This window comes from Acomys russatus, chromosome 31, assembly GCF_903995435.1.
Source record: "Acomys russatus chromosome 31, mAcoRus1.1, whole genome shotgun sequence".
In the NCBI taxonomy this organism is placed as follows: Eukaryota; Metazoa; Chordata; class Mammalia; order Rodentia; family Muridae; genus Acomys; species Acomys russatus.
In genome coordinates, this window is record NC_067167.1 from 43414747 (window position 1) to 43434060 (window position 19314).

Here is a 19314-nt window from a genome sequence, read left to right on the forward strand (position 1 = left end):
AATAATAACCTAACCTTCGGGTTGACTATCACTAGCCTGTATAAGTCCTTGGGAGTTTCAGTAATTATATTAACAAAATAATATGAACGATTTTTTTTCCTTCTGTTCCTATGCTGCATTTAGTACTATGAGGATGACAAAAATCTCCTATTACTTGGTGGAGGAGGCAGGGGTGTATTTGTATGTATGTTGGGATTAAGTCCAGTGAAGATGAAAAATAAAGGAAAGTAGACAAAAATAATGATGTGTGTTATGAAGGTCAAGAAAAAAGATGTAAAAAGCTTGTTCTCTAAATTTACCTTCCAAAGGCGTCCACAGAGATAATTTAGACAAAAGGATGCTGTTAGAAGTATGTCTTCATAAAATAATTGAGTACTACAAATTAAAAAGAACATTTTGTTTTCTTTTGGATTATGTTCTAGGTTGAAGACTAATCTTTGAATATGTCCTTTTCATTTTTAGATAGTGAATTCCTAAGAAGAAAATAATGAGCTGTCTATTGGTTGCTCTTTAAGTGTTCAGACGCAAAGGTGTATAGGTTTGCTGCCAAGGCCAAAGAAGATGGCAACCCCTTATGTCCCAGTTCCTATGCCAATTGGAAATTCAGCTTCCAGCTTTACAAACAACCGAAATCAACGGAGCTCTTCTTTTGGCAGTGTCTCGACAGGCTCAAACTCTTCCAAAGGCCCACTAGAAGACTCAAATATGGGTAACTTTAAGCAGACGAACGTTCAGGATCAGATGGACAGTACATCACCGGCCTGTGGCAGTCCTCTCATTAGGACTAAATTTACAGGTACAGATTCTTCCATTGAATATTCTGCTAGACCAAGAGACACTGAAGAACAGCATCCTGATGCAGTGAATTGGGAAGACAGACCTTCTACACCTACAATTCTGGGTTATGAAGTTATGGAAGAGCGAGCCAAATTTACCGTAAGTATTGGTTTTTGCTGCATGCTGGTAACATGTAAAAGATTGGTTTACCGGTGTGCTTAAGTGTATGCTGATCAAAGTAAGCCTATAGCTCAGATTCTTTACCCTAAACGTCTGTGCCTTTTGCCCAGTGAGTTCTGCCATGCTACTGCAGACTCATATTTTACTACCAGGCATCCACCCATCTGTAACTAGCACACAGATGAAGAAAAAGAACATTAGCACACTTGGACCACCCCATTCTCCTGACAGTCAGTACCTACTCACCCAGTATTTTTCTTTTAGCCTCCATTAATTTTGCCTCTTCTTGTATTTGACATAATTGTAATTATTGAGCATAAAGTCTTTGGGATCTGGTTTTGATTCAGCACTATGCTTTTGAGAGTCACCATTAATCTCACATGAATTTAGGGAGCTCGTTCTTGTTCTTGGTAATACTTATGTTTGGGGGTTCTTTCAGACGCTGTTCAGTACTGGTCACTTGCAATACACATGCACACATTTACTTATGAGTAAAACAGCTAGTTCAGAGGGCCAGCCTTGGAAGATGCTGGTGAGCCATGCTCTCTCTGAAGGGGGCCTTCCATATCAGTGCACAATTTTTCCTCATTCCACGCCTCCCTACTGGTGCATTTGCCTTTTTCCTTCCTTATTTTATGTATTCTAGTTTATATTTTCTTTTTCTTTTTTGTTTGTTTGTTTTGTTTTGTTTTGGGTTTTTGTTTTGTTTGTTTGTTTGTTTCTTTTTTTGAGACAGGGTTTCTCTGTATAAAAGCTCTGACTGTCCTGGACTCACTCTGTACAGGCTGGCGTCGAACTCACATTGATTCGCCTACTTCTGCCTCCAAGTGCTATAATTAAAGGCATGCATCACCATGCCCGGCTCCTTAATGACTAGTTACATTAAAACATTCAAATTCTTTTTGGCTATTTGCATGTTCTCTTATACATCTCCATTTTACATTTTCTGTGCTCTAGACACAAGTTCTTTCTTAGATATGTGTGTTGTGACTGTTCCTTCTCTGTTGTCCTCCATCCTTGGGGCATGTGATGAGCATAGCTTTTTTTTATATATATATTTTATAATTTATTCATATTACATCTCAATTGTTATCCTATTCCTTGTATCCTCCCACTTCTCCCTCCCTCCCATTTTCCCCTTTACTCCCCTCCCCCATGACTGTGACTGAGGAGGACCTCCTCCCCCTGTATATGCTCATAGGGTATCAAGTCTCTTCTTCGTAGCCTGCTTTTAACATGCCGCAGTTTACTATTTTCTTTTATTGCTAACAGCCTTTTCTCTTGTTCCTTTGCTAAAGATGCTCTCTGCTAGGTGGTGTAAGCTATTCTCAGGCTCACCATGCTCCTGCCTCAGGGTCCCCGTGCTAGGGTTAGGGCATGTCGACTACACCTGGCTCTGGCTCTGGCAAGCACTTCTTTAAAATCTTTGCCTCCTCTGGTGCTGTGAAGGTGCTGCCCATGCTTTTGTCTAACAGTTTCTTGTTAGACCTTTCACATTTACATCTGCAGACCATCTAAGGGTGATTCCTGTGTCCATGTTACGATGAAAGGCCCAGCCAGTTACATTTTTCTGTGAAATCACTTAATTTTTTTTTTTTATTTTATTTTATTTAAAGCGCTCTTCACTTCCAATGTTGCCTGTGACATAAATCATAAAGGTCACTTTCCTGTCCTCCATCATTCTCTTTTACCAGTTCTACAATCTGATTAGCAAAGTGCTTAATACAGCATGATACCCAGTCGTTTCAATGCTCCGGCCCTGCTGTTTCTCAGGACAGCACTGGGCGTTGGGTTTTGTTAGATCTATAAGCAAACTGGAGAGAACCACCATCCTCACAGTAATGTCCACAGATATCTGATGAACATGTTGGCTTTACCCTCTTAAATCCCTCCTAAGGATGTTCTGCAGTTGTCCATGCTTTGGATACTCCTAGAGGAAATCTATGTTTATATGCTTTCTATGTAGCCCTGGCTGCCCCTGAAACCCACTCTGTAGATGAGGCTAGCTTTGGACGCATGCAGATAGATCTGCCAACCTCTACCTCCCAAATGTTGGGATTATAGGCATGGGCCACCTCACCCTGCTTGATTTATATACTTCAATACTGTGTGTTTATGCATGTTGGCCTGTATGTGTTTATCGTTAACCCTGCTAAAGTTACATTGGATCAAAGAGTTTGTTTTTGGATTTTCTTGCAGTAAAGTTTTTATGTTTACTCTGCTGCTTTATGTTGATAACATGCCTGAAGAAGGTGACCTCTAAGAAAAACTATTGACATGATTTTTGAAGAAACAGTCTAGTATAGGATGCAGTATCATACTGATGGGATAGGTTGAGAATCTGCATGAAACTATCATTCAGAACATTTTACCAATTATAACCTGATAGCTGTTTATTTATATTGACCTACCCATCTTATAAAAGAATATATACTCATTAAGAGTATGCTAGGGTATGAATGCTTGTGACCACCTAGATTCATGTATTGAAGCCTCACCTCTAAGGTGATGCTGCTAAGATGTAGAAGTGAGCTGGTGAGATGGCTTGGTGAGTAGTAAAGTGCATCATAACTTTGGTTCGTTCACAGGACCCACACAGTAGGAAAGAACAATTCCTGAATGTTGCTCTCAGACCGCCACACATGTGCTGTGGCATTTTGTCTTCGTCATACTTTTAAAAATTATTTTGGTGTCTCCACTTCCATATATTTGATTCTCTAAATGATTTAATATTTCTTGCATAAAAATTGCTTGATATATGAGGTAACGTTTTCTACAAATGTTTGATCTCTTTCTCTGCCCCCTCTTTCTCCCTCTTCCCCTTTTCAATTTCTCTCTCTCTCTCTCTCTCTCTCTCTCTCTCTCTCTCTCTCTCTCTCTCTCTTCTCCCCCCGTCCCTCCCTCCCTCCCTCCCCTCTCTTCTCACTCCCCTCTCCTCTCACTCCCCTTTCCTCTCTCTCCCCTCTCTCCTCTCTCCCCTCTTTCTTCTCCCCTCTCTCCTCTCTCTTCTCTTTCTAGGTATATAAAATACTAGTAAAGAAAACCCCAGAAGAAAGCTGGGTAGTTTTCAGAAGATACACTGACTTCTCTAGGCTTAATGACAAAGTAAGTGGTCACATCCCAAACTGTCTTTCAGTTGTGAGTGATGCATCTGTCCCCTGCATCTTCATTGTGTACACCTTCCTTGTAAGTTATACAGTCTTTGTGGGTTCATGAGAAAACCATGTCATCCATTTCACTAGAGTAGTTGTTCAGTCTCATCTATACAGTTTGCAGCATATTTATGAAAAATTGTTCCAATAAATATGAAATGCTTAACATTTCATATGTGATTATATAACCTCAAGTGTTTGAGAAAAATCTATTTAACATCACTTACAAGGATTAAAGGAAAGAGAACAAAATTGTGTAATGTTAATGTTAGTTCTGTTGCTGTCTACACTGTTAAAACTTGGAGTAGTGGTTTGGAATAGTGGTGTGGGTGCTCCTTAGAACCAGACAAGCTCACAGTCAAGCTTGTGGCCAGACTGGACTCTTATCTGGTGTCTCTGGGGAAGAATCAGCTTCCAAGCTCATTCAGGTTTTGGTCAGAGTTTAGTTTCTTGATGTTGTAGGGCCTGGCACTTGTTTGCTTGATGCCTGTCAGCCAGAGATTATTCTTAGGGCATGGATCCGTCCATTTATGTGGTTCCTCCATCTTTAAAGCTGCAGCCCAACTTTTTTTCATGGACTACTCAAAAGCTGAATAAATAATGCACCAGAGCAGATTGACAAAGCCAGTTAGTCAGTATCTATGAAATGAGAGTGCAGATTACAGCTGTAGTGACTCTTACTCCTTACCCACCAGGATGACCAACACAGAAGGTGGAAAATACCATGAGCAGATACTGGTATGAAGCAAGCAGAATGCACGCATACACAGCTGTGGGAGACAAGAAGAAGCAAAAGCAGAAAAAAGCTTAGCTTAGTTATCTTACACTTGTTTGGTGAATAGTTTCAAATAACCCATGCTATAGAACAGTATTCAGTTCATGTAACTGCATTGAACATTTTCCCTCTTTCTTTCTCTTTCAGTTAAAAGAGATGTTTCCAGGCTTTCGATTAGCACTTCCTCCAAAGCGCTGGTTTAAAGATAATTACAACGCAGACTTTTTAGAAGATAGACAATTAGGATTACAAGCATTTCTTCAAAACTTAGTAGCTCACAAGGACATTGCTAACTGGTATGTAACAAATTGAAGTAAGAGATTATAAAATCATTTCAAAACCCAGTTTAAACTAAAGAATAAGTTTAGGCCCGACTTCATATCCACACATAATGGAGGGAGGGATATAATTACTTCTCTCAAATACATGGAATTTTCTTGCTTTCTTTTAGATGACGATTTTATTTAGCATTTCATAATGTAAAGAGAAAAATCTCAGTGTACAATGTCCTCAAACTACCCAGCTGTACCTTGATTTTAGTACCCAGCATGTTAGCAATCTTTTAGACAAAATGGCTCTTATAATGGTCAATTTTTGGTTAATGTAAAAACGGCTTTGAGGCTAATGTTTTTATATTTCTCCAAAGTAATATAAAAATTAGGACATTAGATTAATTCATGCAGTAAAGTAAAATTTCTGGAAACATTGAATAGTATGAAAAGGATTGAAGTTTTTGTTCTTTTTTTTTTTTTTTTTTTTTTTTTTTTTTTTTTATTTTTATTTTTATTAATTTATTCTTGTTACATCTCAATGTTTATCCCATCCCTTGTATCCTCCCATTCCTCCCCCCCCCCATTTTCCCATTATTCCCCTCCCCTATGACTGTTCCTGAGGGGGATTACCTCCCCCTGTATATTCTCATAGGGTATCAAGTCTCTTCTTGGCTACTTGCTGTCCTCCTCTGAGTGCCACCAGGTCTCCACCTCCAGGGGACATGGTCAATGTGAGGCACCAGAGTATGTGAGAAAGTTGTATCACACTCTCCACTCAACTGTGGAGAATATTCTGACAATTGGCTAGATCTGGAAGGGGTTTAAAGTTTACCTCCTGTATTGTCCTTGGCTGGTGCCTTAGTTTGAGCGGGACCCTGGCCCAAATCTGCCTATCATATTGTTCTACTTGTAGATTTCTAGGACCCTCTGGATCCTTTTATTTTTGCTGTTCTCCCCATGCGTCCTCTCATTTAGAGTCCCAATAGGATGCCTTCCCCTCTGTCCCAGTTTCCTGTTAAGTGAAGGCTTCGTGGGGACATGCCCCTTGGGCTAGTATGCAGATATAAGTGAGTATATACCATTTGATTCTTTCTGCTTCTGGGTTAACTCACTCATTATGATCATTTCTAGCTCAATCCATTTATCCACAAATTTCGGGAATTCCTTGTTTTTAATAGCTGAGTAGTATTCCATAGTGTATATGTACCACAGTTTCTTTATCCACTCTTCTACTGAGGGACACTTAGGCTGTTTCCATGTTCTGGCTATTATGAATAAGGCTGCTATGAACATGGTTGAGCAAATTTTCTTGTTGTGTGCTGGAGCATCTTCTGGGTATATTCCAAGGAGTGGAATAGCTGGTCTTGAGGAAGCCCTATTCCCATTTTTCTGAGATAGCACCAGATAGATTTCCAAAGTGGCTGTACTAGTTTGCATTCCCACCAGCAATGAAGGAGTGTTCCTCTCTCCCAACTCCTCGCAGCATGTGGTGTTCGCTTGAATTTTTGATCTTAGCCATTCTGATGGGTGTAAGATGGAATCTCAGAGTTGTTTTGATTTGCATTTCCCTGATGACTAAGGAGGTTGAGCATTTCTTTAAGTGTTTCTCAGCCATTTGATACTCCTCGTTGAGAATTCTCTGTTTAGTTTCCAAGCCCATTTCTCAATTGGGTTATTCGGTTTGGTGGTGTTTAATTTCTTGAGTTCTTTATATATTTTGGATATTAGACCTTTGTCAGATGTAGGGTGGTGAAGATTTTTTCCCAGTCTGTAGGCTGTCGCTTTGTTCTCTTGACAGTGTCTCCTGCCTTACAGAAGCTTCTCAGCCTCATGAGGTCCCATTTATTAATGGTTGACATTAAGGCCTGGGCCGTTGGTGTTCTGTTCAGGAAGTTGTCTCCTGTGCCAATATGTTCCAGGCTCTTTCCCACTTTTTCTTCTAAGTGAGTTAGTGTCTCTGGTTTTATGTTGAGGTCTTTAATCCACTTGGATTTGAGTTTTGTGCAAGGTGACAAATATGGGTCCAGTTTCATTTTTTTTACACATAGACCTCCAGTTAGACCAGCACCATTTGTTGAAGATGCTATCCTTTTTCCATTGAATGGATTTGGCTTCTTTGTCAAAAATCAAGTGGACCATATGTGTGTGGATTCATATCTGGGTCTTCGATTCGATTCCACTGATCAACCAGCCTGTTGCTGTGCCAGTACCATGCTGTTTTAAGTACTATTGCTTTATAGTACAGTTTGAGATCAGGTATGGAGATTCCTCCGGAGCATCTTTTATTGTACAAGATTGTTTAGCTATTCTGGGTTTTTTGTTTTTCCATATGAAGTTCAGAATTGAACTTTCAATGTCTTAAAAAATTGTGTAGTTATTTTGATAGGGATTGCATTGAATCTGTAGATTGCTTTTGGTAGGATGGCCATTTTTACTATGTTAATTCTCCCGATCCATGAGCAAGGAAGATCACGCCATCTTCTCAGGTCATCTTCAATCTCTTCTTCAGAGTTTTGAAATTTTTTTCATACAAGTCCTTCACTTGCTTAGTTAGGGTAACTCCTAGATATTTTATATTGCTTGTGGCTAATGTGAAGGGTGTGGTTTTCCTAATTTCTTCCTCTGCAAGCTTGTCATTTGTGTATAGGAAGGCTACAGACTTTTTTGAGTTAATTTTGTATCCAGCCAATTGCTGAAGGTGTTTATCAGCTTTAGGAGTTCTCTGGTGGAGTTTTGAGGGTCACTTATGTACACTATCATATCATCTGCAAAGAGGGATAATTTGACTTCCTCCTTTCCCATTTGGATACCCTTGATCTCCTTTTGTTGTCTTATTGCTTCTGGCTAGAACTTCGAGTACTATATTGAAGAGATATGGAGAGAGTGGGCAGCCTTGCCTTGTTCCCGATTTGAGAGGAATTTCCTTGAGTATCTCACCATTTACTTGATTTTGGCTATTGGCTTGCTGTATATAGCCTTTATTATGTTGAGGAAAGTGCCTTGTATCCCCGATCTCTCTAAAAACTTTAAACATGAATGGGTGTTGAATTTTATTCAAATGCTTTCTCTGCATCCAAGGAGATGATCATGTGGTTTTTATTTTCAGTTTGTTTATATGAGTGGATTACATTGATGGATTTCCGTATATTAAACCATCCCTGCATGCCTGGAATGAAGCCTACTTGGTCATGATGAATGATATCTTTGATGTGCTCCTGTATTCGTTTTGCAAGTATTTTATTTAGTATTTTTGCATCTATGTTCATAAGAGAAATTGGTCTGAAATTCTCTTTCTTTGTTGAGTCTTTGTGAGGTTTAGGTATCAATGAGACTATGGCCTCATAGAATGAATTTGGTAATTTTCCATCCATTTCTATCTTTTGGAGTAGCTTGAAGAGTATCGGTATTAGCTCGCCCTTAAAGGTCTGGTAGAATTCTGCACTGAAACCATCTGGCCCTGGGCTTTTTTTGGTTGGGAGACCATCGATGATTGCTTCTATTTCTGTCGGGGAAATGGGACTATTTAATCTTGTTTATCTGTTCTTCATTCAACTTTGGCAAGTGAACTTGATCAAGAAAATCGTCCATTTCCCTTAGATTTTCAAATTTTGTGGCGTATATGCCTTCAAAGTAGGATCTTATGATTCTTTGAATTTCTTCAGTGTCTGTTGTTATGTCTCCCTTTTCATTTCTGATTTTGTTGATTTCAATACTGTCTCTCTGCCTTTTAGTTAGTTTGGCTAAATGGTCTGTCTATCTTGTTGATTTTCTCAAGAACCAGCTTTTGGTTTGTTGATTCTTTGGACTGTTTTCTTAGTTTCTAATTTGTTAATTTCAGCCCTGAGTTTGATATTTCCAGGCGTCTACTCCTCTTGGGTGTTTCTGCTTCTTTTTTTCTAGGGCTTCCAGTTGTGTTGTTAAGATGCTTATGTGCGATGTTTCCAATTTCTTTTTAAAGGCACTTAGTGCTATGAATTTTCCTCTTAGCACTGCTTTCAATGTATCCCACAAATTTGGGTATGTTGTTTCTTCATTTTCATTGAATTTCAGAAACTCCTTGATTTCTTTCTTTATTTCTTCCCTGACCCAGGTGTCATTTAGCAGAGAGTTGTTTAGTTTCCACAAACGTGTAGGCTTTTTGTTATTTCTGTTGTTGTTGAATTGCAGCCTAAGAGCATGGTGATCTGATAGGATACAAGGTATTATTTCAATCCTCTTGTATCTGTTGAGGCTTGCTTTGTGACCTACGATGTGATCAATTTTGGAGAAGGTTCCATGGGGTGCAGAGAAGAAGGTGTATTCTTTCTTGTTTGGGTGAAAGGTCTATAGATATCTGTTAGATCCATTTGACCCATGCATTGGTTAATGATGTTATTTCTCGGCTTAGTTTCTGTTTCAATGACTTATCCTTCAGTGAGAGTGGGGTGTTGAAGTCTCCCACTATTATTGTGTGGGGATCGATGTGTGGTTTAAGCTTTTTTAGGAGATCTTTACATATGTGGGTGCCCTTGTATTGGGAGCATAGATGTTCAGAATTGTGATGTCATCTTGGTTGACTTTACCTTTGATGAGTATGAAGTGTCCTTCCTCATCCCTTTTGATTAATTTGGTTGAAAGTCTATTTTGTTCGATACTAAAATGGCTACACCTGCTTGCTTCTTGTGACCATTTGCTTGGAATATTTTTTCCAACCTTTTACCCTGAGGTAATGCCTTTCATTATGGGTGAGATGTGTTTCTTGGATGCAGAAGAATGTTGGGTCTTGTTTATGTACCCATTCAGTTAGTCTGTGTCTTTTTATTGGAGAATTGAGGCCATTGATGTTGAGAGATATTAATGACCAGTGACTGTTAAGAGTCTTAATTTTGATGTTGTTTCCAGTCGAGCGTTTGTGTAGTTGTGTTTTTGCCATGGGATAGTTATCTATTTCCTGGGTAGTTTTGGTTGTAGCTTGACCCTTTGGGATGGAGTTTTCCTTCTAGTACCTTTCTGTAAAGCTGGGTTTGTGGATAGGTACTGTTTGAATTTGTTTTTGTCATGGAATATTTTGTTTTCTCCATCAATGGTTATTGATAATTTGCTGGGTAAAGTAGTCTGGCCTGGCATCTGTGTTCTCTTAGGGTTTGCAGGATCTCTGTCCAGGACCTTCTGGCTTTTATGGTCTCTGCTGAGAAGTCAGGTGTAATTCTGATAGGTTTACCATTAAATGTTATTTGGCCCTTTTCCCTTGCAGCTTTTAATATTTTTTCTTTGTTCTGCATGTTTTGTGTTTTGATTATTATGTGGCGGGCAGTTTTTCTTTTCTGGTCAATTCTATTTGGTGTTCTGTAGGCCTCTTGTATGTTTATAGGCATCTCTTTCTTTAGATTGGGGAAATTTTCTTCTATGATTTTGTTGAGAATAGTTTCTGGGCCCTGGAGTCTGATGTCTTCTCTTTCTTCAATGCCTATTATCCGCAAATTTCTCTTTTTCATGGTGTCCTTAATTTCTTGGATGTTTTGTGTCAGGAGTTTTCCAGATTTGGCATTTTCTTTAATGGTTGATTCAATATCTGTGATTGTATCTTCTAGCCCTGAGATTCGTTCTTCCATCTCTTGGATTCTGTTAGAAAAGCTCACCTCTGTGTTGCTCGCCTCTTCTCTGAGGTCTCACGTTCTCGTTTTTTCTTCTGTCTGTGTGTTTATCATTGAATCCATTTTCATTTTCAGATCTTGAACTGATTTTTTGATTTCTTTCATCTGATTTTTTGTATATTCCTGAGTTTCTTCCATTGCCTCTTTATAGGTCTTCAGAGCTTGAACCGTTTTAGTTATTCTTTCATCTGGTTGTTTGCATTTTCCTGCAATTTTTCCAGTTCCACTCTATGTGCTTCTTTTATGTCTCTCACCTGTTTGTCTGCGTCTTCCTGCATTTGATTACGAATTTTATTTGTTTCCTCCATTATCATCCTCATTACTAAGGATTTGAGGTCATTTTCTTGTATTTCCGTTGTATTTGAGTTCTCTGGGTGGTTTTCTTTGGGATAGCTGGAAACTGGAGACGCCATGTTGTTTTGGGGTTTTTTGCGTATGCTTTTTCGTTGTCCTTTAGACATCTTGCCGTCTTTGTTTTTGTTGGGTAGCTTCCAGAGTTGAATGGAGGGTGTCTGACGATAGATTCACTTGTTTTCTTACGATTTCCCTAGGCTGCGAGCTCAAAGCTTCACTGGTGTGGATGTTAGGAGGTTAGCCCTGTTGTTCTGGTCTCTCACAGCCAGTGATCCTCAGTCCCCTCTCTGCTGTGGATCCTGCAATTGTTCTGGGTCTCTGAATGAGCGTTGGGTCAGGCCAAGGTATCCACAGCCTTCTGTGTTCCCTGCCAAGTCCAGCCAGGAGCACTGGGACCCGAACCACGGGCAGAACTCAGCTAGATTCTCAGGGCCTGAACCGTCTGCCAAGCTCAGCTAGGGATTTGGGCCCAAAATGCACACAGGGTCCAGCCAGAATTTTTGGGCTGGGACTACGCACCAAGCTCCACTAGGGCCTTTTGGCCCAAAGTGCGTGCTGTGGTCAGTTATTGACTCAGGGCCCGAACTGACCCACCAATCTCAGCCAGGAATTCTGGATTCAAACTGCACACTGTGTCCAACCAGAGTCTTAGAGCTGGTGGAGACCGAGAGCTCTGTCAGCCTGTGCCACAGCAGGAGAACTGCGGCTGCTCTGAGTTAGCGCCAGTGGTGGAACAAGTGCTCGCCCGACTGTGTCACCGCAGGGGAGCTGCCGCTGAGCTGAGGTGGTGCCTAGGATGGAACCTGAGCACGTCACCAAGCCTGCGCCACAGCAGGAGAACTGCGGCTGCTCTGAGTTAGCGCCAGTGGTGGAACAAGTGCTCCGCCCGACTGTGTCACCGCAGGGGAGCTGCCCGCTGAGCTGAGGTGGTGCCTAGGATGTAACCGAGCACGTCACCAAGCCTGCCGCCACAGCAGGAGAACTGCGGCTGCTCTGAGTTAGCGCCAGTGGTGGAACAAGTGCTCCGCCCGGACTGTTGTCACCGCAGGGGAGCTGCCGCTGAGCTGAGGTGGTGCCTAGGATGGAACCGAGCACGTCACCAAGCCTGCTCCACAGCAGGAGAACTGCGGCTGCTCTGAGTTAGCGCCTGTGGTGAAACCAAGTGCTCCGCCCAGACTGTGTCACCGCAGGGGAGCTGCCGCTGAGCTGAGGTGAGTGCCTAGTGTGGAGCAGCGTGCTCAACTGAGCCTGCGCCACAGCAGGGGAGCTATGGCCACGCTGAGTTAGTGCCTCAGGCAGAATTGTTTGCTGGGCCGGGCCAATACCCGGGACTCTGGGGCCGAACTGTCCGCCGAGTCCAAGTCTGGGTCCAAAGGCTCCACGCGACCCAAATCCTTGCCCCGATTCCCCTCTCCCGCAGCAATTCCCACCAGCCACCACACCAATCGCCTCCACCGGAAGGCTATGAGCTGCAAACCTCAGCCGCCGCTGCTGTGCCGCTGGTGCTGCTGCCTCTGCCGCTGCCGCTCGATCAGAGAAAAAACCACGCTCCTCCCTGTGTGCAGGGGCACGCAGGTCCTCCGCACCCTGGTCCCTCCGAACCGTGGAGCACTCCTGCTGGCCGTGATGTTCGGACCTCGGTGTTCCTGGCTCAGAAATCTGTGCAATTCCCTGAATTGTTCACTGGAGCCTCCAAACGCGGTCCACACTGCTCGCCGCCATCTTGGATCCTCCGAAGTTTTTGTTCTTGTTTTGTTTCTGAATATAAGAAAATCCCTTAATGAATTACTTTGCTTGAAGGATTTACATTATTAGAAAAATGAGAACTGTTTTGAAAAACTATAGTGAGCAGGAGCATATGGTGGATGTCTGCAGCTGTGTGCAGTTTTTCAAATAATGGAAAGTAACTAAGGAACCCTCTTTTTCTCCTATTTTTTCACTCTATCTTTATGTATATCTCCTACAGTCTTCCTTCACACCTGCACACTCCATATGAGCATCTTGCTCTTCAGTGTGTGCTGCCTCAGCTTGCAGAATAGTCTTGACAGTTTACACCAATTTCCAGCATCGTCGTCTTTTGCACATCCTTCACTACTTTAATATCTTCCCTTATGTTTTAGGATCCACTCAAACTTATCTACTTTTCCTCTGTCACTGCCATGTTCATCCTGGTGCTAGTAGGTCGCTACCTTAATTGAAGTAGTCTTTCCTGCTTATCTTCCACTCCTCAGTCACACTTCTGTGGCTCACTAGAGTCTCTTATCTTTTTGTGATATAGTTTGATGATATCATTCTGGTCCCATCCTTGCCTATCTTTTCAGCCATGAGTTTGTTACTCCTCCGTTCACCTGTTCTCTGTGCATGTGCCATATCCATCTCCTCTTTCTCTAGTGTCATCATGCTTTGTGGTCTTCAAGCACATTGTTTCCTAGAAAGGCAGCGTTTCAGACTCCTACCCCACTGTGACTCCTGCACACCCCCAAAATTTCAACATAGACTTCACTTCATTAGCTAACCGGCCTTGTTGGCTAGTTCCTGCCTTCTCCACCACCAAAAACAGAGTCTCTTCTTTCTTGTAGTATTTGCAGAAGCCCTTCACTGCTTTGAAAGTTGTCTCCTAGTGCTTTAAGACACCTGTGGTGTGTAATGAGCCTTTATCTTCTAGGTAGGATGGTATTGGCTTTGTACCAGTCTTGAGAATTTAGATGATAACACTTAAGCCATTACAAATACAGTTTGGTTCTCATCACACCCAGTTAAGAAAGGCTGGTTGATATTTGACTTTCATCACATTTTGGGTTGCACATTATTTTTGTGATTATTTGGGTTTGTTTCTTTCGCCAGATTGTAAGATCTAGTTATGTCGTTATTTTATTTACTGTGCAGTCCCATGTTTCTCAGACTGTTGAGTTAGGCAGCTCCTAGTAAGTGTCTCTTGAATGAGTGAAGGAAGGAAGGAATGGCAGGACTGTTGGTATTCCATTAGAAAAGAGAAGTTTGTGCAAATATATATGCGTGTGCATGTGTATATATGTGTATATATATATGTATATGTGTATATGTATATGTGTGTATATGTATACACACACATACACACACACACATATAAAAGGAGAAATATGCCAGGACCAAAAAAAAGCAACTAAAATCATAAAAAAGGACTTTGAAATTTATCTTATACTATATCATAAAGAAACACTGTAATATAATATACCTATTCTTACTTTCTTTTTTCTCTTGCCCAATATTCAGTAAGTAAAATGTGCTAAATTACACTCTTGGCCACTTTAAGTAACTTTCTTGTAACTCAATTGTTAAGGAGCAAAATGTAACTTATTCCAATGCATCTTTTTAAAAATTACCAGTAATAGATTTCAGTCACAGAAAGTAAGGTATTGCAGACAGGCTTAGTACAGAAACCTGGAATACCAGCACTCGGAAAGTAAAGTTTGGAATATTGTGTACATTTGAGTTCAGCCTGAGCTACATAGAAAGCCATGTCAAAAAATGAAATTGATGAAATAAAATCAATCAAATCTACTTCTCAGAAAAAAGAAAAAGAAGAAAACTGTGGGACAGTGGAGAACATATGCCTTATATGCACAGGGTCTTGGCTTTGAACCCAGAAATACAAATAAAAAGAGTAGACATAAACTATGCATGGTGGAACATGCCTTTAATCCCAGCACTTGAGGAAAATGCAGGCAAATTTCTGTGAGTTTGAGGCCAGGCTGGTTTATATAAAAAGTTCCAGAACATCAGGGCCATGTAGAGAAAGCCTGTCTTAAAACAGAAGAGGAAAAAAAGGAGGGGGGGGGGGAGGAAGAGGAGGAAGAAGAGCTTGCTCAGTTAGCAGGCAGGCAGCATAAATAAGTTCCTCTTCTGACCTTGAGCAGGAGGCATGCACATAGTGTACTTACACACATGCAGACAGAACACTTTGTACACACAAACTCTAAAAACATTTTTAAAAATATTTCTCAAACACTCACTGAGCTTTGCTCAATTCATAAATGTGCATTTCGGGAAAATGAAAGTCTCTTATCAAGTAAATTGGTGAAAGTTTCCAATTTCTTGACATCTTAGAGTATTAAAACTTTAGAAGTATCTCGTTTACCTCAACATGTATTGGTCTAGGTCTATTATTACTTTTGTCTTATATCATCAGACATTTAGGGAATCCACTAAAGAACTTATATTGGATTGAAAAATGGAATACCTTTCTTTGTCACAAAGTATACATTATTCCTTCTGAGTGATGTGTAACATTTATCCTACAGTGAAAGAGGTTCCTTACATGGTTAGTATGAGAGGGTGAAGAGGATTGTTCATCTATTGTAAAAGTTAGCCCCAGCACTTTCTCAGAAAAATGGGAATAGAGCTTCCTCAAGACCCAGCTATTCCATTCCTTGGAATATACCCAGAAAATGCCCCACCACACAACAGGGACATATGCTCAACCATGTTCATAGCAGCCTTATTCATAATAGCCAGAACATGGAAACAACCTAAGTGTCCCTCAGTGGAAGAATGGATAAAGAAACTGTGGTACATTTACACTATGGAATACTACTCAGCTATTAAAAAGAAGGAATTCCCGAAATTTGTGGACAAATAGAGGAAATTAGAAACGATCATACTGAGTGAGTTAACCCAAAAATAGAAAGACTCACATAGTATATACTCACTTATAATTGGACACTAGCCCAAAAGGCATGCCCCATGAGTGTCTTCACTTACCAAGAGATTGGGACAGATGTGAGGACATCCTACTGGGACTCTAGGTAAGAGAAATATAGGAGATGGGGAAATAGAAGGATCCAGAGGATCTTAGAAACCTACAAGAAGAACATCGTAATGGTTGGATCAGGGCCCAGGGGTGTCTGCTCAAACTATTGCACTAACCAAGGACAATACAAGTAGTAAACACCGAACCCCTACTCTGATCTAGCCAATGGACAGGACATCCTCTGCAGTTATGTGGACAGCAGGGACTAACTCTGACATGAGCTCTGGTGCCCCATATTTGATGACCTCCCCTTCATGGGGAGCCCTGGTGGCACTCAAAGAAAAATAGGCAGACTACGAAAAAAGTTAGCCTCAGAACTCCATAGTTTCATGTCATGTTAAGTTTGGCTCCTGTTTGAATAAAACAATGAAGTCTATAAAATGCTGTTCTTGCGATGTAAATTACTAAAGCAGAGGCCCTGGAAGTGAGGAGCAGCACTGGAAGTAGGATTTGTATACCTACAAGGTAAGGTTGAGATTGGGAGTAGCAAAATGTATGAATCAGAAAGGAGGAATCAGAAGATTCATAGTAAGTCTGAGGCTGCCAAAGAGCTATTGACAAATGTTAAAACTGGCATAGTGCTACCCTGCTTTATTTTTGTACTTACTGTCTCTCCACCTTTTAGGATGGTGTCTTCTAGAAACACAAATGCCTTCTCAGCCTGTCAGAGGTTGAACTGTTCCTGTTGCACTCCATCTATAAGATTTCTTTGGTCTTTTCAATCTCAAGTCACATAGGAGAGGGAAGAAAAGACTCCACTGTTCAAAGACAAGACTTTATAGTATTTAAAAATATAGGAAAGAAGTCTTTCATTTTCTTATGCTGGAAAGGGAACAGAGGAAATTCATCCCAAGGGAGAAAAGAACAGATAAAATCTCCATACTTCTTTATGATAGATCACTACAAAGAAATGTATTCTGGTGTACCAGGTACTCCCAGCACTCAGGAAGTGAGGCAGGAGGATTTCAATTTCCGGACTTTGCTGGCCTATACAGGAAACCTGTTTGCTCCTACTAGAGTGTTGGTTATTAGCTTCGCTGCTCTTCCAAGGGACCCAATTTCAAATTCCAGCACCCACATTGGCAGCTGACAACCTTGTGTAACTCCAGTTCTAAGAATCTGACACCTTTTTTTCTTCTGTGTGTATATATGTATAATGCACAGACATACACAAGGGTAACACACCCATAAACATCAAAGTATCAAAAGTAAATGAAGATAAATTTTACTGTATCTTTATATCCAAATAATTGTTCGTGTATTAAGTTATTCTCTCACTTTCCTGTCTAATAGCCTGTACTCCTTACAACACAGCTGTTGTCATTAAATAACTAGCCGCTCTTAGTACTGTTAGGATTGCTCCTTGAGAATATTGTTTTCAGGTCTATTGATAAAACACAGCAAAAACAAAAGCAGACTATTTCCATTATAAGAGGATTTATTGAAAGTTTTACCTGTTCAACAAATACTTACTTAGAGCTTATTGTGTGGAAGTGTGAGGACACAAAGATGAATTAAGTCTTGTATTAAATCTAAGTGAAAAGATATACCCCCAAAAGTAATAATTGAAAGAAATATGTCTTAGGGGAAGAAATGTCAGAACTTATGACTAGATGACATTTGAGCTGCTCTCTAAAGAATTAATGATATTTGGACCATTTTTGAGATAGTAAACAGGGATTTGCCAGATGAAAGACAATTTTCTACTCAAACTAGAGAAGTAAAGCCTACAGGCCATATGCTGGCAACAACACAAAATGGTTTGTCAGAGTGGGGTACAGTTACTTGCACAGTCTTATAGTTAAAGCACCAACATCATTTCACCATTGTGTGCCATAGCAATATTTTACTGTTCTCTGTTTTCACAAGTAATTCCGATGTTTTTCTCATTTTAAGCTCTTTAATCTACCAATTAAACCTTAGAAAGTCCTGTGCACAGGGGCTTTCAGACACTTAACACTATGCCTACTGAGAAACTCTCATGGATAATAATAAATAAGGTGGACCATGAGGCATAAGAGCAGGTTGAGCAGGGAAAGCTGATCCAGGGTAAGAGCCAGCGTGAGTGGACGCTGGTCAGCATGAGATACAGCTCCAGATACTAGGTATAGGTTCCAGGAGTCTTGTGAAGAAAATTAACACTAGACTAGGTAATTGCTTTATCCAGTTCTGAGAACTGTGAATGGGATCTTGAAGTATTCTGGATCACAAAGAACCAAACTGACTACTAGAGGCTCTAGTGGGCTAAAAGTATCCGCGTGGAAGGTGATCAGAATCTACCTAAGCGCCCTGTACCACACTTCCCACTACTTCAGAAGCCTCACTTCCACCCACCAGTCTCATCATACACTACAATCGTCTCTCACCAGTTGTAACTTTTCACCTTCAGTGTTTTCTTTAGTATCTCTGTGTGTGTCTTTTTATCTGAAATCCCTCTAATACTTTCATACAGTGGCTTCTGTGCCAAAATCTGTATTACTGTCTTTAATATATATATACATATATATAGCCACTGCACTGTTTTATGATCGTTTTTCTTTTTAAATGCAGAGGGAAGTATAAAGACCATTTAGCTACTAAACTATTTATCTTCCAAAAACTGTTAAAGTCTACAGAAATAAAATATCTATGAAAGAAAAGGGGGACAAGTAAATCTAAAGTGAAGGTTTAATGATCGACAGTTTACATAGTTGGAAAGTTCAATTGGACTCTTTGAGAACACATTTTAAAGAGAAGCAAAGAAAGATTCAAGTTACAGTACAGAATCCAGTGAATCTATGTCATAGAATAGAGCCTTTGGGTGCATATGTATTATTAAGACCACCTGAGCCATAAATCATATATTAGCAATGATAGTAAAACTGAGCCGATCCATAGCATGCATGAGCAATGGATGTATATTTACTGATTCTGAATATTTAATGCTCTGTGGTCAGTGATTCCCAAATAAATATAATGACTTCCTTTCCTAAAGAAAAAAAGTTTTGACATTTCTTGGTTTTCTTAAATAATACCACTTCTTGGAGGTTCTTGTTTGTCCTCATTCAAACACTGACTACATTCCATTTGAGGATGTGAGTGTCTTATTCTACCAGTTGAGTCCTATTAAAGCAGAAGAAAGATAGAGAACCACGTTAAAGTTGGAACCAGTTTACACATGGAATAGAACTACATTGAAAACAACTTAGGGGAACCGTTGAATTCAACTAGTGAGCCACAGATCATAAAAGATTTTAGAAGAGAATTAAATAAAATTGCCACCCCACCCCACATCCTTCAGTGGGGTACAGTGTCAGCATCAGTATTGAGTTTATAACAGCAGTAATTTCTCCTTTAACCTGGGGGAGGGAGGATAAAGCGAGTGAGTACACTTCATAACTAT

General features: G+C 40.4%; 1 protein-coding gene across 2 annotated transcripts in view; it reads left to right on the forward strand.

Moving 5' to 3' along the window:
• The first annotated feature begins 433 nt into the window (after window positions 1-433).
• Snx16 (sorting nexin 16) overlaps window positions 434-19314 on the forward strand; it is a 29170-nt gene continuing 10289 nt past the window's right edge. Inside the window, exons 1-3 of one of the 2 annotated variants that reach the window (XM_051172781.1) lie at window positions 434-936; window positions 3976-4062; window positions 5032-5180. In XM_051172781.1, coding sequence (XP_051028738.1) covers window positions 562-936; window positions 3976-4062; window positions 5032-5180 — 611 coding nt within the window. In that variant the 5' untranslated portion in view covers window positions 434-561. The remainder of the gene's footprint in view (window positions 937-3975; window positions 4063-5031; window positions 5181-19314) is intronic. The other variant, XM_051172780.1, reaches the window with a different exon arrangement.